Genomic DNA, 23613 nt, shown 5'->3' with positions numbered 1-23613 from the left:
GTACTTGATACTCAACTGCTTTGAAACTCACTGAATTTGGTACTCAATGCATTTTGACGAAAATTTTGTCCTGGTACTCATCATTTGTTTGTAGTCAACATATAAGCTAGAACTTGTTAGTGTTGGCTGCCTTGTGACTTACTGCAGTATTCGTCTTGGGAAAAATTCGTTTGGTACTCATCACACCTCCCGGAACCAATATGAATACCGAGATACTACTGTTATACTATATAGGATATCATCTGTCTGATGAACTGATGCACAATGTCAACTTTTGCAATCTTATATCAAACAGATCATCCAAAGGCTACATAGGATTTTGTAAGTATCTTAAATATAGCATTGCTCAAATTATCATTTACTATATTTTTTAAAATAATGGGAGTTAAATCTAAGGGTTCATTAAACTGTGTGTAACAGCTTACATAAGCAACAACTATTTCTTTATCAAGTATTTTCCCTGGAATCAAAGACAGAAGAGAAGCATATTATGTGGCTCATGGAAATCACCTGTTTTTTAAATTAGTGTAAAGATGTTGAGTAATCATTTTCCCAGATCCAGCATTATCTGTCATATTATCTGTCATATTACTTATATGACTACATATTTAATAAAAAAACACATAGGGAAAAGGGTGAAAAAAGGCAAAACATTAATGCAGTAATCAAATATCAGTACAAACCTTTATTTCCAAGGCATTTCAGTAAATATTTCTTCCAACTTACATACTTCATCTGATATTAGAGACACTCACATTACAAAGGAAGTCAATTATTTCTTAACGCTAGCTTTATGGGATCTACTAAATTAGCACCAAGACACGCCCCAATATTCTCACAACAAACAAAGTTCCAGTGGCTTAGGAAGAGAAATGGTGATGACAACAAATGATAACAATCACATTTCTATCAGTTCAGAAAACTCCCCAAATCCATCATGAAATATAGGTCTAAATGCTTATACAATGGCTGTTGTTGAAATTGTATGTTTAGCAGGAATGTACAATGAGCAGAATCTGCAGGAGAAATTTCATGTTCTACAATTTTTGCTATCATTTAGTCATTGCATCTTTGCTGTTTATCCAAATTCATCCTCTTTTTAGAAGTTTTCTTATATCCTTTTTGAATGTGTATATTACTTCTCTTCAGATGCATTTAAATCTTAAACTTAATTCTTATATAAATGTAAGAATGGGAAATTGTATGCTTTAACCCAATTATTTAAAATAAAAATAATATAGTCCTTCCTCTAATATATATATAAAACCACCAGTTTTCTATCTCGTGGATTTTAGGGAGCCTATCAAGTTATGTGAATCCACAACCAGAATATATGTTTATTACTTGGTTGATATATTATTGGAGCACTAAGACATTGGACAAGAATATTATACTTTAAAGAGACACCAAATATTTTCATTGCATTAAAGCAGCCTTCCTCAACTATGGATATCCCAAATGTGTTGGGATTGTGTGCCTTGTCATCTGAGAGTTCTGAGAATTGCACTCTCAATGTATTTGGGTAGGGCAAAGAGTATAAAAAAATTATTTCAAAAGCTTAATACACCTATTCCCACAATTAGAGAATTGAGCAATATATTTATTTCAGCTTGAAGTTTTTGCAACAGATTAAAATATAGACATGTTGCTAAATGTAAGTACTGTACTTTGCTAAGAAAGGAAGAAAGTTTAAAACAGCAAATCATCTGATAGTCCACATTTTAGGTGAATTGTTAAGGCTGTTACTTCAAAAGTTATTGGCCCAATTGTGATCTAAGCTTCAAAGGATATTTAAGACCATTTCAATACATTTATTTATCACCTAAAACAGGGGTCTTCAAACCTGGCCCTTTTATGACTTGTGGACTTCAACTCCCAGAATTCCTTAGCCATAGTGCCTGGCTGGGGAATTCTGGGAGCTGAAGTCCACAAGTCATGAAAGGGTCAGGTTTGAAGACCCCTGACCTAAAGCATCTATGGCTTATCCTAAAATACTTGTCTGTGTTCCATAATAACATTGAATCAAGAAGCTGAATGTTGGCTGATCTAAATTAAACAAAAATGCACTCTCCAATAGCTATCGTCCCATAAAGCGGAATTGTAATTAAGTGTGCATATACACTGTATGTGTGACATGTGGATGTAGATCACACACATACACACAGCACACACATACATTGCAATGAAAGAATAGCTTTTCTTATGCTTCCACTATTTGTTCCCTGGTAATTGGGCCATTTGCATGGGAATAGTCAGGCAATCCTTCTTCATCCAAATCCGAGATGTCCGGTATCTCATCAGATTCTGAAGACAATTCTGAGATAGTAAAATCTGGAACCTACAGAAAAATAAGCTCAAATAAATTTGAAGGTAACATTTGAATTCTATACACCCTCCTTCCCCACTTTACCCCAGCATTAAGCATGTAAACCCAAAGAATCGGCTAGCAAAATCTCTACAACTTTGTTTTAAATAGAAATAATTAAAAAGGAAAGAAAATGGGGCAGGGGGATAAAAGCAATCAAAATGAATATCGGCATATTCATACACTTTCCCTATAAAAAAGAGCCAGAACATTTGAGACACTGCTTGGGAAGAATAATAAGTAAATGGGGAGAAGTTTTTCTTCCTTTAAAATCAGGACAGGATCATCCAAAGACTCAAGATTTAGAATTAGGCAGAAGGCTATACAGGTAGTCCTCGACTTAACAACAATTCATTTAGTGACCATTTAAAGTTACAATGGCACTGAAAAAAGTGACTTTTTCACAGTTACAGTCTTTGCGGCATTCCCATGATCACCTGATCAAAATTCAGATGCTTGGCAACTGGTTCATATTTACGACGGTTGCAGTGTCCCATGGTCAGGTCACCTTTTGTGACCTACTGACAAGCAAAGTCAATGGGGAAGCCAGATTCACTTAACAACCGTGTTACTTACTTACCAATTGCGGTGATTCACTTAACAAGTGTGGCAAGAAAGGTTGTGAAATGGGGCAAAATTCACTTAACAAACGTTACACTTAGCAACAGAAATCTCTGGGCTCAATAGTGGTCATAAGTTGAGGACTCCCTGCACTTTTTCACCTAGTGCCTAATTAATTTGTGGAAATCATCATTACAAGACACGGTGATGCCACTAACCTGGGGAGTTCTAAATGGAGATTAGATAAATTAATGGGGGACTGTTTTTTTCAACAGCATGTCTCCTAACACTGTTTGCAAGGAAACAATGATAGAACAAAGAAGGATATGTTTTCATCTCCTGTCTGAGAGCACCCCATTGTATCAAAAAGTGATACCTCGTTGGCCCAATCTAATTTGGTGGTTGTTATCATACAGAGTTGTGATCTCTTAAATACACAAGATCCAGACAACTAGAAAAAAACTCTTTATCATTATTCAAAAAAAAACACTGAGAACATTAATGATGTTCACAATCATAGAACTGTGGCAATGAAGGGTGCTTTATTTTTTGATAGTAAAGATAACTAATGTCATTTTTGCTCTAATAAGACTTCAGAATAAAAACCTCATAGAAGTTTCTCTAATCTGTATTCTGCAAAACTCAAAATACCTACTTTATTCTGAAAATTCAAAACCACTGCAAGCATTTATTTATTATTTATTTAATTAAATTTTTATACCGCCCTATTCCCGAAGGACTCAGGGCGGTTTACAGGGCAACATAAAATACAATATAAAAATAGTATAAAATTAAAATAGATTAAATTAATTAAGCCCAATAATTAAAACAATATTAAAAGCTAAAACCCCTTCAGTCCAGGCCTGATAGATCAAAAAAACCAGGTTTTCAGGTTTTTTTACAGCAGAATTCAGTTGAGAGACGTTTGTTTTCAAAAATCTAAAATGTAGTGAAAACTGCATTCTTTTTTCTCATGCATATCAAAATGGTTTCAGAATAGATTATTTATTTCTTCTATTTGGGTGAGCCAAATTGTGAACTTCTCAATAGGCTCCACTGCAATTTCAGACCTTCTCTCCAATGACTCTCACTCTGAAATTTCAAAATTATAACTGAATTCTACATGATATTTTAATATTTCTGTATGCGGTAATTGTTTATGAAATAGATCAACAAGGACATATGCTCATTTTTGAAATAAATCATGGCTGTATCAATATGCTAATCCCCTAGGATGCATTTAAGACATCTGTTTGTGGAACCATTATTGCTACTGAAGCATTCCAATTTTATAGAGCTGGAAAAATGGTTAAAAGATTTTTTTGTCACATGCCAGATGAATGTCATATACCACATGAAATCCCACAGACGAATTAAGCATTTATAGCCCCCAAGATTTAAAGTGAGGCAACTATTTTCAGAATACCTTGTTCCTTGAGCTATTGGGAATGAATGAGAAAATTATTGGCTCATCATTTGAGACAACATAAACGTTTCTATCTGAAATTCAGGCCAACGATGAACAGTTATGTACTGAGACAAAAAAAGTATTCACTGGTTTTATGTTTATAGTTATACTCAGTTATATAAATTGGGGATGTTGCTAACTGAACAGCAAATTACAGGTAGTTCTCAACTTACGACCGCAATTGGGATCGGAATTACAGTTGTAAGTCATGAAGGGTGTAAGTTAAAGCACCCGCATGATTGCATCTGATTTCATGACCGTTTTTCTGGTGGTCATTCAGTGAATAATATGGCTATAAATTTGAATCCATTTTCCCAAATGGGCTTTCTTGCTAGAAACCAGCAAAAAACAACGGAAGTCGGGAAACAGCATTGCATCAGATGACCGTCGGATGCTACAACCAGACCAGAAAAGTGAGCCAGTTGCCGAGCACCCAAAATGTAATCATGTGACTGCAGGAGTGTATATGCAACATTTCATGGTGGTTGGAAGTCTTAGGACCTTTGAGAGATGCTGTGCTTAAACAGCAAATTTGTTTTGCTGTTTCATTTAGCTGATTATTAAGTTATTATTATAACTTTTCCCTCTGTATAACTACTTTCTCGATACCGATTGGGTATTGTAGCTTTCTTTACAATATTTTATTATTAAAAGGGTTTGGCCTTGCATGCCCCTATAATCCATAAGAGATTTGGTATTAATTTGCACTTTCTGTCAAAATTTCCTTTTGTAAATCCCCAGCATCAGTGTCCTCGGGGGCAAGGGGAAGCTGACAAAAGCAATATTGTGGCCTTGTGCCAGAAGCCACATCATTTTTCTATACATCATGACACTGCATGTAGGTTCCTGGAAGTGTGGCACAGTGCCTAAAAACATGTTGCTTCAGCGTTTAAGTTGAATTTGTTTTAAAACCACCTGCTCAAAACATATATCCTATTGTATTTCTACCTTCCTTTAAAAAGGAATAAGAATCACTTTTGGGGCAGGGGGGAAATTGGTGGCTTTCCAGATGACCTTCCTTTGCAGCTCTCATCAGTATGTTATATGGTGAAGGATCAAGAAAGATAGATGTAGTTCACCAAACCAGAGGTCTAAGGCAGGGCTCTTCAAACTTGGCCCTTTTGTGACTTGTGGACTTCAACTCCCAGAATTCCTCAGCCAGGCATGCTGGCTGAGGAATTTTGGGAGTTGAAGTACACAAGTCATGAAAGGGCCATGTTTGAAGACCCCTGGTCTAAGGCCTCTTCCTTATCAGGCACCAGGTAATAATTGACATATCAGGTACCAGTTGACATTTCTGTCTACAAGATATAGGTTTATTTATGTTTTCTGGATTGTTGCCAAAGCACTAAGTATAGGAATTACTCCAACTGTGTGCTAAAGCATCTCAGAATACTTTTGAAAACTGGTAGTCTTCCAGCCTCTAGATATTACTAGCATCACTACATCACTATCAAGCTGCTGGTACTTTACAAGTTTGAATTGGGTATCTATTATTTTACAGCCAAAACATTTTGGTCTATGAACATATCTGCAAATAAGAATCACAGGATGATCACAAAGTGTCAATATAAATTCCAAGTCCCAGAACTGCAATGCAATTTGAGAGTCAATAAATGTAATTCAGATTTTCTATACTCAAGTTGTTATCTATAAAATATATTTTATGAAGGAATGGCAACAGCTCAGCCAGTTGGCTTGGGGGTGGTTGATGGACTTAACAGGGAAGATGTGACCAAGGTATCATTCTGGCTTGTTTTTTTTTTCCATTTTGTACCTAATGATAATTTTAGTTACCCAGAGCAGAGTGAGACATGCGGCTTGTAAATTTAATAAATCAATCTTAATATTATTTTGATCATTTGTAGTTTTGTTTAATCTGATAAATATTCTGAACCTTCTTTTGTAAAGTTTGTTGCATGCTTACAATAGCAAGGACAGATAGTGATCTTGTAAATCAGGCATCAACCAGATCACATCCTCTGCAGTGCAGTGTATTTAAACCACTATCCTTGACTCATGAATGAGCCAATCTATTGTCAGCCCCGTCACCTTTTTTCCAGCCCTCTTATCTTATAGGGGGGGAAGCACTGACAACGCAGAGCCCTTAATTTATTTTTATGAAACATCACAGGTAGGAAAATCTGGCCCCTAACCTTTGAGACAGCAGGTGACGATTTTATTTTCCAAAACCATATTGACCATTGTTTCTGAGTCTAGTAGCTGGAGGACTCTGAACAATTATTACTGACATTTTATGAAGTGATCTTCTGAGCTTAGAGAAAGTATTAAATATTTTACGTAAAAGAAAATGTAATCAGAGGAGCATGCATTACAACAAGTAATAGCAATAGCAGTTAGACTTATATACCGCTTTATAGTGCTTTACAGCCCTCTCTAAAACGGTTTACAGAGTCAGCCTATTGCCCCCAACAATCTGGGTACTCATTTTGCCGGCCTCGGAGGGATAGAAGGCTGAGTCAACCTTGAGCCGGTTGCACAAAAAATGTGTAATCCAAAACTCTAGCAGTCCACTTGCAGAGACATAAGCCCTACCTCAATTTGCTCTTGAAAGGCAGCCATATGCTATATTACAAACTACCATGTTTCTAAGGATTCTACTTCAATTTTCATTCACCCTTCCTAATATGGGATTCTGTCTGAGAAAGGCTGCCCATCACTGTTTCTTCAAGTCAAGTCTGGGTCTCCTCCAGCACGTTTTAATGTTTTTTAAACCAGCTCTTACTATTTTATCAAAGCCAATGACACTGACCAAGAATATTAGAGTATTTTTGTCCACACAACTGAACCAAGTTAAGAAACTCTTTGTGCTTTGTCCTATTTTCATATAATGCCAAAATTGTGCACCAGATCAATTTCTCATATCCAAAGTAGGAACACTCCTAAATCTAGAATTAGCTTTTAGGTCTGATTATCAACATGATTTCGAATCTCACATCATTTTATTTTACTGCAGGAAGTCAATGTTCATACCACGATGGAACTGTGCAACCTAAGAAAATAGTTATGGACATTTCTCCAAACAAGTGGTCTCAAATTTATGGGTTCAATTGTCTTGCTAGCTATGTCATTGAGACATCACCTTGCTTGCAACTTAAGAAGCATTATTTTCTTAGATTGCTGCTGAAATTAAGATTTTCCCTTTAAGTAACTAGATAAGGTTATATGCCAAACTAGGTGATATGACAAACTAGGCTAAGCAGAAGTTAATTAGTGCTGTTTAGTAATTTCAGGAGTGCATTAATGGAATTTAGTAATAGACTAAATTTGATTGTTTGAAAAATCTAGATTTATAAAAGTGTGGTCTAAAAACAGCTTCTTTGCTGTTTCATTCTATTTTATCAACTTAACAGAATCTTAAGTCATTGAGAACATGTCACCTCATATTCTACAGCCAATTTCTTCTATATTTAGACAAAACTATTACCGGTATCGCACAGAGTTTTGGAAACTGCTAGTGCAATAACAGCCAAGCCAATAAAGCAAAAGATATACATTTCTGCTTGGCATAAAATTTTTTTTTCCATATTCATGAGTTCTCAATTATCAGAGTCAGGACTATTACAAAATCTGATGGATTGTCCAAGACCACAGGGTATCTGAACTGGACCCCAGTAGCTTAAAAAAAAAATCACCACCAAGTCACAGCCCCCCCCCCTTTGAGAGCCGTGTCAAGCAACAGAAATGGTGAAGCTTAAGCAACAGCAGATAGTTAGTAAAGCTGGATGGGGAGCCACAGAAGGAAACAAATGCGGCAGCAACATTGAGCCCATCTAATTTAGATGTAATGCGTGAAATGCCGATTAAGGGACCAGCAGTTTATATTCACCCAGTTTTAAAATACAACCCAGCTCAAATTAATAATTGAGTCACAATATAGAACATAGAATATTTGTAACCACACTTGCTTACACAATTCAAGAGACAGACTATGGCTGCTGAAGCATTTATTACTTGAGAGAATACATGGAGAATTACAAGGCAAAGTGCTACTGAAGACAAGCTACATACCCGCGTACACACAGCATGAATCTCGAACTGAGTGCATAAATACTTGAGGGTGCTTCAAGTGGAGTGTTTGAAGTAGTACAAAGTCTTAGGATTTTAAATACTGTAAGTGTTCACAGCACCCGAGGGACTCTGGAAAATGTTAGTCATAAATGTGATTCAAACAGAGCAATGAAGTTGATCAGTGCTCTTCTAGTGTTAAAATAATGTGGCTTAATGTTTTTAAGAAATAGCATGGATGCAAGAGCATCGCTATTCTGATTACCTTACTGTATTTTTTTCCCCAAAGTTCTTTTCTAATTAAGTGGTTTGCTTTGTTTTCTAATATACAATGGAAGGCTTTGTTTCAAAGATCCATTTCTAAGGCAAGATGGGGCTAAATAAGGTGTGGTCTCCAATGTAATCAGCTGAGGTTTAGAAGTCCTAAGGCACCCACATTTTTCAGTCCACTTAACATACAACTTTAAACGTGCAGCACTCTTTCATTATGACAGTTCCCTTTGACAGAGAAAACTTTTAATGGAAATAAAACAAAATTCTGCTACTGGTTAAGCCATCTTGTTACTTGGGGCCCTAAATGTACATTTGCCTGCCGCAATTTATTCTTCCTTTTGTTCAGGCCATTTGTTCTCCTGGTTGGTTTTTTTATCCCCTTCACCTCTGTGCTCAGCATTGTGAGGGCCAGCCAACTGTGGGTAAAAGGGACCTACCAGCCAGTTGAGGGGTGTGTTGTTAACAAGATAATCCATCACATCATCCAGCGATTCTTTCATTTTCTTCAACTGGCCTTTACTAGAGATAAGAAGGTTGTCAGACACTTCTCTGAAAGAAGAGGCTGACCGGAAGCTTTTGTACACGTCTCCTGCAATATCCCCAACGTGGTGAACCTGGTCCTGAATGTTCTGTGGCAAACCCTGAATGCTGGACATCAGCGTGAGGCAGGTGGTCTGAAGCTGCTGACTCAAGTTCTGTGCAATTGCTAGGGTGCGTGATTCAATGTGCTGAAAAAGAGAACAGCTCTTAGTAAACAAACAGTTCTTGGCAAACAGTTTTTTTTAAATTTCACAACTTAAAACAGTATCTTTGTAATGCTTCACTAGCGAAGGAGGTTGGAAAACCTGCAAGTAGGACATCATCACCTAATGTGAGCAAGAGCTTCCAGCATGGACATACCCAACTTTGGAAGTAAAATTAGATTTAGCTGGGGCATTGTAATAGGATTTGATCAAATCCCACCTTTATTTACAGTATGAGCCCTGGTGGCGCAGTGGTTAACATGCGCTATTGCAGGCAAGCTGCCCACAGCCTGGAGTTCAAACCTGACAGAGCACAAAATTAACTCAGCCTTCCCATCCTTCCGAGGTCGGTAACATGAGGAGCAAGACTGTTGGGGGCAATTTGCAAATAATGCTTCTACATTGTATACTGCCTAGAGAGTGCTGTAAAGCATTATGGGGTGGTATATAAGCCTCAATGCTATGCTATTTCAATCCACACAATCCATCTGCCCTAATGTAGGATCCAGCAGAGAACAAAATAGTTTGCCAATTCTTCTTTCTACCTGCAGCGTAATAAATTTTCATGCTGTATAAGAAACTCTTCAATCCTCTAGAACAGGAGGGGAATTTATAATGGCAGAATTGATTTTTTTAAAAAAAAGTCTGCCTTGCCCTCTTTAGTTCATATTGCTTTAATATCTAGCATTTTGAACTCTTATATTCCACTGACTCTTATACTGGCTTGCATTCTGTAAAGCTTTTTAAAAAGTGGGAAATACTGCCTTTATAACTCATTATTTTCTATAAAAAGTTTTTTTTAATTAAGCAATTAATGCACAGTGGAAACAGGAATAAAATTTAAGCAAGTGATTTAATCCTAGATACAATATCACAGCTGTAGTTTTAAGGGAATCTTCAGGACCTTTTCTTGCTAAGTGTTTCAGGTGTACTCTGCATGTGAAATCAAAAGCCAAGCAAAAGGTAATTATTGACAGAAAATAATCAGTGCAATGGGGACACTGCTATTCTCTAAGTATGCAGCAGTAAAATGAAGCTATTTTATTTCCTCTTGTGCTCTAGTCTAATTATCTTAATTCCTTCATCAGCTTCTCTAGGTGATTCTGCAAATTACAGTTAGACACACTGGACCACAATTTTTTTCCAAAGTTCTGCTTCCTGAAAAACTTTAGGTCATTGTGATAGACCCCTTCAAACTGAAAACAAATATAATTTTAGAATGACTGTATCAATTGGGAACCTTGAGAAATATGAAATTAACTTTTAATAATTATAAGTATTTAATTGCACAAGGCAGAGGTCCCCAATCTTTTGGGCACCAGGGACTGGTTCCGTGGACAGAAGTTTTTCCACGGACTGGAGGGTGCATGGTTTTGTGCTGCCTGCATCCCGCGGATGGGGCTTTTCTTGTTTGTGCGGCCCGGATGGTGGCATGTTGTGGCCCTGTACCAGTCCATGGACCATGGGTTAGGGACCCCTCGCATAAGGTTTCCAACATACTTACTTTTCAACTGGGCCAAAAGAATTTTGCTGCTGATTTCCATTTGTACATAGAGTCAAATGCATTTCATTGTAGTATCTAACAGTATTCAGACAGTATTGATGGAGTCCAATTGACCTAATACTGGTTTTTCCATTGTGGCAAAAAGGTAAAAGGTAAAGGTTCCCCCGCACATGCGTGCTAGTCGTTTCTGACTCTAGGGGGCGGTGCTCATCTCCGTTTCCAAGCCGAAGAGTCAGCGCTTGTCCGAGAACGTCTCCGTGGTCATGTGGCCGGCATGACTAGATGCCAAAGGCACACGGAATGCTGTTACCTTCCCACCGTAGTGGTCCCTATTTTTCTAATTGCATTTTTACGTGCTTTCGAACTGCTAGGTTGGCAGAAGCTGGGACGAGTAACAGGCGCTCACTCTGCTACGCGGCACTCGGGATTCGACCCGCCAAACTGCCGACCGTCCAATCGACAAGTTCAGCATCCTAACCCACTGAGCCACCGCGTCCCTTGTGGCAAAGTAGAATGCAAAATGCAGAATGCGGTGACATATTGCACTTCATGGCCTTGCATGCTGTAAGTAGTTTGCCGACCAGCTGAATGTAGTTTAGTGCTCTGTAGTTGCCAAGAAAATGCTCAACACATCTTTGAATGCTTTCCAGGCAATTTTGTCTGGCTCCACTAACAGATCTTTGAACTGCTTGTCATTGATGACATAGCTGATATGTTGACCAATAAAAATGCCTTCCTTAATCTTGGCATGTTATTCTTGGAAACATCTGTCTCAAATAATGAAAACCTTCACCTTCCTTGTCCATCGCTTTCACAAAATTTTTCATCAGTCTTGAGTTGTACGTGAAGCGGAGGCAAAAATATCTTTGAGGGGTCAACAAGTGAGTCGTGTGCTACATTATTCTGTCCTGGAGTCCAATTCTTTTGGAATAGCCATTTCTTTTAAATTTAATATGACTCTTTTGCACAGCCATCCCATTTGCATAAGGAACTATACTATTTGATATATCGGAGCTGTATTCCAACCAGCACAGCCACTACTTTTAGAACTCTACAGACTTGGTGTACTGCATGTGCTTCAACAACAGTTCCATGTTTTCGTATGTTTTCTTTCATGTGTGCAACAATGTGAACTGATACTGAAAGATATACATTGCCATTGTATAAAAACAGAAGATTTCTTTAAAAGATACGTGATAGATTAAATTACAGGTTATTTTTGTGACTAGCAAGATATGCCCAAAAGTGTTCAGGAAGCAAAATCTTTTTGTCATCAAGCGATAGCAAATCATATATTTGAGGTCAGCTCCTGACTAACATGCTTCTGATTTAATTGTTAATGAAAAACTTATTAACACAATATAAACCATGAAAATGTCACTTTTAAGTGGAATTAGTTCTTTGTCAACGTATCTTCAGCATGTATTCCTTTCCACTTACCTCAGCACTGTGTGAAGGTGTCTCACCATTTTGGCTAATATTTTTCCTCCATTCTGTCCAGGAATTATATAATTTCTGTTGGGCATCTTGAAGTTTCACGTTAGCATTAGTCATGTTCTTTCTGGCGTATTCCAGCTACAATGCATAACATGCCCAATTTTACAAAAGCATACAATCCTCTTTTTATTGCTTTTAAAATAATGACCAACCTGACCAAAATAAAAATTATACAACCTCTTTTGATGTCGTGATATTAAGAATCTCATATCCCATAGTTGTGCTTTTAAAAAAAGGGAATTTTGATCTCTTTTGGACCATCTGACTCAGAAGGAGCAGTAGTAACTCCTTTGGTACCTGTGAGAGCAATGACTCACAGCTGGTAATTCGGGACTGCTGTGTCAGCTGTGCCCTTTTGAGAGGTTCACAGTCAGGGTGCCTAGTTGAAGGCTAAGCCTCCCCATTTTCCTCCCATTGTTGAAAAGCTCGGAAAGATCCTCAGACATTTATGGCCATTAATTTGGTTGCTCTTGAATTGACAAAATATGCAGCCTAGCGACCTTGGACATGTATGTTCAACAGAGCTCTCCAAAGGAAGGCAGAGCTGGACATGGGAAAAATAACTCCCAGAGATTAAGTGGGAGAGGCCACAGGCACCCAGTACAAACCGAAATTACACAAAAATTATGAATTGTGCATCAAGATGATGCGTGCTCCACATTTTGTGTATTACCAATTCAACATCGTAGACAGAAAGAGTGGAGCTCAAGTAAGAACACAAATTTCATCAGTTGCCCCTTTGCTTCTGGAAGGCCTACAAGACAGAGGAACACTTTTCCACTGTTGTAGAAAAAAAAAAGCTTCTATAGAGGTTTTTAGACACTTATTGCCAGATAATAGTTTGTGAGCTGGCTGTAGCTTTACTCAAAAATTGGATGCCCACTCTGCATGAAGAGGTCATGTGGCACATTTTGTACTGTGGTTTATAAAATCTGATTTATGCCTTTGTGTTGTGTGAAATCAGGACACTATAGTATGTTCAACAACCTATGGCTAGTGTAAGCCAATTTTAGTGTACTGTGCAAATGTGTCCTATGTGCAAGGTATGCATTTTATTCATGTTCAAGGCTCTTGTTTCATGCTATCTCATATATGATCCTGGGAACAAAAGCAATTCAGCAGTGATGCTCAAAAAGAACATCCAAGGAGAAATAAAAGAGTAATTAAATTTGTTGCACAATCTTGAAGGAGTTGCATGATTTTGCTATCAGTATTAACCAGGCTTCATTTGGGGTAATTTTTCTACAATGTTTTCTAGAACTGATGCTTGAAGACTGTCTCAAGGTTTGTTTTTAAAAAAAGAAAGCTTATGTTCACTGTATTAAAACATGTTGTGCCAGGTCATTTTATTTTATTCTCTAGTCAAACATGATAGTTAAACATCTTAATTTTTAAGGTTTGATTGGAGTTCAACCTTGTAAGTATCATTAACTTTCAAAGTCCACAAAAAAAGGAGAGGCTTGGAAGAGCAAAGAAAACATGCATGCTTCAGGAGACCACAATATTACCGATATAACTTACTTAAGAAAAATATCATACTTACCAGGTTAACAGTATAATTGAGCTGAGAAATTGTCTCTTGGCTTCTGAGCTTAGCATCCCTAAATGCATTTACAGCCTGTTGATAGGCACGTGCTCGGAGCTTTGAAGACAAAGATCCTAGTCTAACATAGTAACTTAGCTTCTGATCTCCAGTTTCAAATCCTTTGATGTTGGTAGCTTGTTTTTCTGCAGAAAAATACAAACCTTTTAGTCTTGTCATCAGGCCCATATCATGTTCATACACCAAAAGTCCATACTACTCCTTAAATGATAAATTGGCTGGCTCAAATCAGGAAAAATTATTAATGTCACACAATAAGGAGGAAGGGGGTCCCCTGTTAATGGTCAGAGGTATGCTTTGCAAAAACATAAATTCCTTGAAAAAACCATGACAGGTGAGGAATTACAAGATGAGCTCTATTGTTAGAAAGCATACAGTCATGTAACTATACAAACTGGCATTTGTATATAGCCATGTTTCTCATCTGTGGCAATTTTAAGATACGCTGATGTCAATTCCCAGAATTACCCCCTTTATTAATTTTTACTTCCCACTTTTATTGGCTGTACACTTTAGTATTGTTATATTCTGTTGTTTTGCAAGTACACTGAGTGCTTCTGTACTGGAGACAAATTCCTTGTTGTTGTTGTTGTTGTTAGTTGCGAAGTCGTGTCCGACCCATCGCAACCCTATGGACAACATTCCTCCAGGCCTTCCTGTCCTCTACCAAAATTCCTTGTATGCCTAACCATACTTGGACAAATTAATAAATCAAGTATAGAGTTATAAAGAATTGCTGGTTGGAGAATTCTGGGACTTGAAGTCCACATACCTTAAAGCTGCTAAGGTACAGAGCAAAAATTGTATCTTCCTCACTGTAACAAAAGTCACTAATCAAATCAAAACAGTTAAGCTTTCCAATCCCACATGTGTATTAGTAGCTTTGGACAGAGTCTTCCAGCAAATCCTTACCCAGTTCTTCTGTGGTATGTGGAAGGTACTGGTCAACCAGTGTTTCAGACTTGCTGAGTGCGGTATCCACCCCGATGGTCACTAGGCACACCATCCGACTCTGCAGAACAGTGTTAATGCTGCCATGGACTGCATACTTAGTTAGCTCCACGCTGTCCAGAACAACTCCTTTGGTCTTGTCAACAACTTCACTAAGGGTGTGTGTGACTGTATCCTTGGCACCAGTCACAGTGGTTGTTACGGCATCCCTTGCACCAACAACTGCATCCACAGCATTGGCAACCACCTAAAAGAAGTTAAAGATGTTTCTCCAAGAACTAAAAGAACATGAGATGTAGTCTATTTGCTTTAATGTTCAGGGATCTCAAGAGGTATCGGGTACGTCAAAAGCAAGAGGTTATAGGTTTGTTGTATATTAAGCAGGTATACTGTATAATCTTCCCTTAAGTTGAAGGCCCTGTTTGCTCTTTCATTAGGTATCATTCATTAGAGGCAGAAGTTTAGATGGGACTAGAAGAAAACCTAAATTTCATGTAAATTTTGCATTTTGATTTTATTAAAATGTAGCTACCACGATTTACCTACACTGGTTGTATTTTTTTCAACTTCTGAAAGATTCTAATAAGAACTCTGAGAAGTCTCTAAGGAACCACTCTCAAGCTTTCAGCTGCCACGCAGAATTCCAGTTTGTACGCATTTTGCATACAATCTGCAAACCCTCACAGAATTAATATAAGTCTAAGAAAATCCTCCCCAAAATCCAGCATCTCCCAAAAGAGGTATAAATATTTTGTGTCTTCCTTGCTCACAGGAGATTGTATAGATTAGAACATTTCACAAACCTTTATGGACAGGTGGAGTCCCCTTTCCTAAAAAAAGACTATATGACATTTTATATGTGAGACTCTTGAATTAATCTGTGCATGAAATAATATAGATGCCGAATTCATGAACAAACCTATTTTTTTAGTAATTGACATCATAGTCAGCCCTTTAGGCTTTTTGCACATCTTCCTGAAATTGATTTAGGGCTAATTCAACCTAACCCTCCACTAAATGTCAAGTACTAATCGGGATCATTTGAACACAGCACCATTATGATCGAATGGGATTAAAGGCAAATAAAAATATGCCCAGGCAACCTACCTTATCAGTTGGCTGATACAGTATAGGCAATTTTTCTTCAACTTTGTCCAATCCCATGCAAGCATAGCTATTGGCCACTGCAACTGCAACAATTAAGGACAGTTCAGATATTGCTGATAGAACAATGCTTTCCAACAAGTCTGTGAGGTATAGTTATGGATCCTTCACTTTAAGTAGAATAATTGGGTATTAACAATATTTGAAAAGGTACCAAAATGGCAAGTAAAATTATTATAGGGTTGGATTGTCATTTATTTGTTACATTTGCTGCCCACTTTATCATGGGGCTACTCTAAGTGGCTGTACTACATACTAAAATTAAAAAAAATGTTCATTTGTTTGGCATGTGCATTTATGTACACATACAGTAGACACACAACACTGCACAAGAGATTTGTGTGAAGGTATGAATGGACATGTATGACAGAAGCACTACAGGAGACCACAGCATATGGGGAAAAAAAACAGACTGGAGATTTCTAAATAAGTTGAGTAAGGGATGGTTTTCAAAAACAAGAAATGGTTCCTAAGTAAACTGGATGAAGTAAAGGCTTTCAAGTGGAAAAATACCAGACTGCGATAAAAGTGCTAAGCCACATGCAATGCAGGCTGCATATGGATGGGGAAGACGGTATTGGGCTGTGACATGAGCTCAGGTAGGCTGGGGTACCCTCTGTATGTGAGCAAAGGGAGGCGGGGGTAAGGGCACAGGGTGAGCACATATCTGCAAGTGCACGTAGGCCAAGAAGGAAGAATATAAGCATGCGTGAGAATGCAGGGAGGCCAAGAAAAGCGGAGGTGGAGTGTGTGCATGTGAATGCATGGAGGCAAGAAAGAGGGTAAGGGGTACTTGCATGTGTGAGAGAGCAGGGAAAAGGGGTACCTTATGTGTCCATGCAGGCAAGTGGAGGGAAAAGGGCCATGCGGTGAATGCATGTGAGCACAGTGATACATGTGACACACGTGACACAGGGAGAGAGGGTCCAGGTTGCATGATTGTGCATGTGCATAGGGAAGCCAAAAAGAGGGCATGTGTGCAGAGGCAGGAGAAAAAGTGTGTGGGATACATTTGTACGTATGAGGATAGAGAGGTCAAAGAAAGAAGATAAAACGTGTGTGGTCAGAATTTCAAGGACAAATCTAAGCCCCTTTGCTCAGCACTGTTATAACTTCAATTGTTGTTGAATGAATGGTTGTATCTCAAGGACTACCTATAATGAGGTTAATGCCTCTGGAACCTAAGCCTAAAACCTGAGTAAGTATGCATGTGCTTATCCTTGTAGGAGTAAATTAGGTTTTTAGGTCAGAAAGTGGGCAATAAATGCATCTGTTTCTAAGTATCTGGATTAACTATAAAGTTGGAGTTCTTATGAAATTCTCCCTACAACCTTCCTGAAAGGAATAACTGTTCTTTGAGGCAAGCAACTGTGGCCTTTAAACTTAACTACTAAACAGTGTAAGGAGAGCCATGGCAGAAATATAGAAAATTATACATAACACAGATTAACATTGTGTAGGAGAGGTACTTTTTCCTCCCTTTTCTTACACTGACAAAAATCAAGGTCACCTGCTGCAACTAAATGCAGGGTGAGGTTCAGGATTGATGTAAGGAAGCCCTTTTTGCACAAACCCAGTAAATAATAAATTGGTCCCTTCAGGTCAGCCTTGACCCCTGACAGATGACTAGACAAGCCCAGTCACCTTGGCGGGGCCTGTGGAAGTGATTGCCTATTGCTTTCTTCCTCAAGCTAAGAAAGAATGACCCAATTGGCTTTGTGCCCAAGATGGGAACTAGAACCCAGTACTCTGGATTTCTAGGCCTGCACCTTAATGGCTGCACTAAACCGGCTGCCACACATAAACAACTGAATTTGCTACAAACATGTGGAACAGCATGTCTTCATAAAAGAATTGTTCCATGGGTTTTTTGTTTTGTTTTTTTTAAAAAAGACCGCACAGATTCACGGAAGATCCGTCTAGCAATGGTTGTTCGTTCAGATTATTTACTACTTCCTTCTTTACAAAGCACAGTGAAAGGGCACTAAAACAGGTAGAAGTGACGCATAATATATTGGCCCTTTGGCCTGATCCGGCAGGCTCCTCCGAATTAAGGCAGTATCAAAAGCTAGTTCAGCTTTTTTTGTGGGCGGGGCGGGGCGGGGGGGGCATCATAAAACAGGAAGGCTCCTGAATTAATATTTTAAGGCCAAAGTTGAGCATAGCATTCGCACTAGCAAGCTGAAAGAGCCCTCCTCTTAAACATGACCAAATATTTCCCGGCCTGCTGTCACTTTGCAAGATTAGGTTTTCCCCTTAAGTCGACACCCACACCCAACGGAATACTGTATAAAACATAAACTGCAGTTTCTGACAGTGAGGCGTTTACAAAGTAGGTGAAAGGTAAAAGGCAAGTCGGTGGCTGGAAGTGGGTGAAGAGTGATGATTCGGCAAGCTTGAGCAACAGCTATTTATGACTCAGCTTATGAATCAAAAGTTCTTTCAAGTTCCTGACACATAAACCATTAGAATTTTAATCTCACGAGGCTAAGCCTATTTAACTTGAATTTTAAAAACTCGAAGTTCAGCCCTGGCAGCTCTTAGGCTTGCTGCAGAGACATTAGCAAACATTCTCCAAAGATTTATTATTTGAAGTAGGTCCTGTAATTCCAGCAAGCAACATTTTGAGAAAATGTTCTGTTTGAGAGCAAACACATTTTGGCCCTGGTGTCAGGGCCAGTCACATACTCAAATTTGAAGAAAGGGATGTAATATGCAGCAAGCAGCATATGACACATTAGGAGCAACTGACTTCCTGCCATCTCATCTCCCATTTCCACCGACCTTTCATACCTATTTCCAAGTTCCCAACGTTAATCTAATCTAATCTAACTATTCCAGCCACCTTTCACACCTATTTCCAAGCTTCCAACACTGCAGGGTCAAATTTTGTTCCAATTCTTTTAAGGAACTAGAATATCAGAGATGCAAAGGTATCGTACATGGGAAAGTAAAAGGTGTTAAAAGTGCTTTTCAGGCTAAAAAAAAGAAAAAGTTCCTAAAAGGAATGAAGTAGTAAGTAGTATTGTGGCTTACTTTGCGGCTCCAATTTTTGGATGATGGGCAGGGCACTGGTCAGGGCCACTGCTGTAATAGTCTTCACTCCTTTCTCTGCCATCTCACAGACAGATTTAAGATAGGGGTAATTGTCTTTTGTGTTGACATAAGCAGAGGAGACCATATCATAGGTGGAACTCACCAGGGGCAAACTAGCAACCCTGGAAACTACATTCTGTAAAAATACAAAATACAAGATGATTTACTCACAATTCTTCCTCAAAAGTGGCCTAATATTCTTTATTTATTTGAGACATACCTGCTGGGCATCAGCCGACAGCGCTGCCATCTTTTTGCCTTGATTGTTTTAAAGTCTGGAAGAGGATTACAAGTAGTAAAAATTATTTTTAAAGTTATTCTTAATCTTTGACAACAGCAAAATATTTGATACCTTTTATCAATTTCTAAACGTGTGCAGGGGAATGTTCTAAGTCTGAATATTTGAAAACACACCTTTTCTAGCTATTGGCAGGACAGTGCAAAAGTGCCCAAATGTAGTCTCTCTAAGCAATAGTCGCCAAAGCGTACAAGAGGCATAAAACATCCAAAAGATTTTTGACAAAATTATTTCAGGGTATTTACCTTCAAGACAGTTTGACTTCTGACTTCAAAACTTGCTAAATTTAAAAAGCTAAAATTCAGCAGAGGAAACTTAAATTTGAATCAAGATTAATACAGCTGGGAGCTATGTTCTGGTTACCATACAAAGCCATAAAACAGGAGGATTTAATAATTGGATTCCAAAATTAAGCCAGACAAAAACTGGTTTTATACTCCAGAATGTGTTGATAGCTTTCATATCATTCCTTTGACTAGTATATTGTAAATAATTTAGCACCACTGCCATGGGTGTGGCAATAGTTTCCTGAAACCATGATCATCCACATTATATGACAATGCATTCTTACTAAAATGTTCCAAATTATTGTTCTAGCTTATGAAAAGATATCTCTAATAAAAAATCTGACAAGTTCTGTTTTATTTGGCTATTATGCATATAACATTTCACTCAACAGCACACTTTCTTTGCATATACAGTAAGACTTACTTTCTAACAAGCATTTTTTTAAAAAAGTATCTGAAGGCCAATTAGCAAAAGGATTGGAGTTCAAAACGAGACTTCACTTTTACCAGAGTATTTTTTAAATGGGGCAAAGTTATATTTAAAACAGCATTCTTTATTCTGTGAAGTGCACATATAGAGAACACTTTGCCTTGTCTTAAAACTCCTAAAACACATTCCATTCAATATTCCACATATTTCAGTCATTATTATTTCATAGAATGTAATTAAGTGGCTAAAAAAGCCAAGATGATATAGTCGTGGTTAAAGCACAAAAGCTAGAAATGGGCAGACTGTGAGTTCTAATCCTGCTTCAGGCACAAAGCCAGCTGGTGGCTGGGTCAGTCACTCTCTGCCCTAGGATATAGACAACAGCAAACAACTTACGAAAAATGTTGCCAAGAAAATTACAGACTCAGTCTCAATATGCCTTGAAGGAACAAACACCCACATATACTATAGAACAGCTAGCTACAGAACAAACCCACTATGCCAGAACCTTGTGAATCAATGCATATTGTTCCTCACCCATCTCAAATATTAGAATTCTTTAAAGCTTCAAGATTAGATGTTGATTAGGGTATTCCCTGATTGTTTTAAAGATATCGGAACAGAAGAAATGGAGAAAATGGAACCATACAGAGGTTTTAAGTCAGCTAGAAAATAAGTTCTACTTATAAATAGGACCGAGATACCTTTTTTTTCCAGCACTAAATGCATATATTTAAACTTTCCGTCTCTTTTCCGTAGCAGGATACTTGTTTCAATTCTGAAAAAGGTTTGATTTGGTGGGGTTTTTGCTTATAATCCACCAATATATCCATTAAGTATTCCTAGTACTTCAGCTATTGGCCAACATTCGCTGACTAGAAGTACATCCTAATCCTAAAAACTGTAAGAGATGTTAAACACTTTTCCCAACAAACTACCAAATTCAAAGATTGGGAAGGAAGGGATAAGGGAATTAGTTCTCCCAGGCAACATTTCTGCCACTTCCATAGTTTCTCTCTCTCTCTCTCTCGAGGAGAAATGCAATCCTTTTGCACCAAACGTTTTCCTCCGGGAGCTTTTGTTAAACAGGGGGTTCAAAAAGAACCCTGCAATCGTACAACTGCATCCATCCCAAGCATTTCTTTAGCCTTTGCACCCTTACCCGAGTGCTTTAAAGCCCAAGTCCAGGAGAAACAAAGGGACTAAAGGCTACAGATCCAGAACAGACATACAGCGACCTTGCTCTTGCAGGGCACGCAAGAGAGCCTCCGGGGAAAACAGTTACTTTTCCCGTGCGATGGAAAGAGCAAGCCTATTTCCAAAGCCACATTCTGTTGCACCAAGGTGCAATCTAGCTATCATGGCAATCCCTCGTAAAAGAAACCTTGTCCCAAGAGTAGATACTCACCCGGGGGAAAAAACAACAACCAGAGACGGTCAAAGCTGTACAAGCTAGTTCACTCACAGACGAACCACATTAAATTCTCAGCAAACTTGTCAGAGAGCGGGTACAGCCCCGGGCAATTTATGCAGCGAACCCAGCCACCCACCCCTCCTCCCTGCAACCACATCTCGCGAGAGAGCTGCAGATCCGGCCAGTGGGAGCAAACCTCTGGCCCTCCTCCCGTGATGCCTCCTTAAAAGTCTGGCTTTCCCGAGAAATTCTGTGCTGGAGGCCGCCCGAAAAGCAGCAAATGCACCCTGAATGATTTTGTTTTGTTTGTTGGTTGGTTGATGTTTGGATCCCTTGCCGTGCAGTTGAAGTCTCGCTGCAGAGTGAGGGAGGGAGGAGGGGAAAAGGCGCGTGGGTTCTCGGGAGAAGTGAGTAAATACAGATAGAGATATAGATAGATAGATAGATAGATAGATAGATAGATAGATAGATAGATAGATAGATAGATAGATAGATAGATATAGACATAGATAGATAGATAAATATAAATATAAATATAGATAGAGATAGATAGATAGATATAGATATATAGATAGATAAATATAAACATAGATCTATCTATAGATATAGATATCTATATTATACATATATATATATATATATATATATATATATATATATATATATATATATATATATATATGTGTGTGTGTGTGTGCGTGTGTGTGTGTGTGTGTGTGTGTGTGTGTGATATGTAATAAAGATTTGCCCCATGTTTGGGGCCTAGCAAGGTAATCTAAATAGTTAACATTTGAAACATATCTTCCCTTGCAGAAAAAAAAAGCTAACAGAGCGAGAGAGACCTTGTGGCTTAGAGGCAAATAACACTGCCTCATATGCAATCAGCCCTGGTTCGAATCTCAGAAGGGTATAGCTGGCTGATGACGACTAAGGAGTTAGAAATGCATCCCAGTTTCCCTTTAATTCTTTGTTAGTAATTTACACACACACACACACACACACACACACACACACACACACACACATATATATATATATATATATATATATATATATATATATATATATATATATATATATATATATATATATATAAATAGGGACGTGGTGGCTCAATGGGTTAGGACGCTGAGCCTGTCGATCAGAAGGTTGCCAGTTTGGCGGGTTGAATCCCGAGTGCCGCGTAACAGAGTGAGCGGCTGTTACTCGTCCCAGCTTCTGCCAACCTAGCAGTTCGAAAGCACGTAAAAATGCAAGTAGAAAAATAGGGACCACTACGGTGGGAAGGTAACCGCTCTGTGCACCTTTGGCGTCTAGTCATGCCAGCCACATGACCACGGAGGCGTCCTCGGACAAACGCTGGCTCTTCAGCTTTAAAACGGAGATGAGCACTGGCCCCTAGAGTCGGAAACGACTAGCACACATGTGCGGGGGAACCTTTACCTTTATATATATAATGTAGCATTGCAAACCAGATGGGAAAGTCATGCATACCCTATTGAGAAGACAGATGGGAACGCTTGGATGGCTTGAGTTGTGGCTAAAACAAGGAATGTGTTTTCTTTGCAAGTAGAGGACGGTGTATTGGGTTCTAAGGAACTTAAGATAAAGTCTCCCAGGTCCACCTCTGCTCCTTGGGACTCCCAAGGACGTGGTTAGTTTGCTAGATTTACGGCGTGTCTTTCATCCCGGAGCTCAAAGCAGCAGTGTGGAATTTCTTTTTTCTTTTTCTTTTTAACTCTCGACAACAATTCTAGAAGGTATATTAGGCTGAGTGAATGTGAGGCAGGACATAAAGTGAAGGCAGGACATAAAAGTGAGGCATAAAGAAAACACGTGTATTAGTTAGAAAAGAACAAGGAAATGGAAAATGCCAAACCACGAGTTCATCTGCCTCTCACACCTATTTAGTCAAGCATAGAGCTGTGAT

At 38.5% G+C, this 23613-nt stretch overlaps 1 protein-coding gene across 1 annotated transcript; it reads right to left on the bottom strand.

Moving 5' to 3' along the window:
- Positions 1-671: 671 nt before the first annotated feature.
- PLIN2 (perilipin 2) lies at positions 672-21807 on the bottom strand. Its single transcript, XM_083356957.1, has 9 exons — positions 21678-21807; positions 19475-19529; positions 19195-19390; positions 16102-16184; positions 14956-15241; positions 13984-14168; positions 12384-12518; positions 9134-9424; positions 672-2338 (listed from the first exon to the last, which is right to left on the bottom strand). The coding sequence occupies exons 2-9, from the start codon at positions 19502-19504 to the stop codon at positions 2201-2203; spliced, it is 1344 nt and encodes a 447-aa protein (XP_083213083.1). The 5' UTR covers positions 19505-19529; positions 21678-21807; the 3' UTR covers positions 672-2200.
- Positions 21808-23613: the final 1806 nt, after the last annotated feature.

This window comes from Vipera ursinii, assembly GCF_947247035.1.
Source record: "Vipera ursinii genome assembly, chromosome: 2".
Lineage (NCBI taxonomy): Eukaryota > Metazoa > Chordata > Lepidosauria > Squamata > Viperidae > Vipera > Vipera ursinii.
Note: the sequence above shows the minus strand (reverse complement) of the source record. Positions and strands in the feature narration are given on the sequence as shown.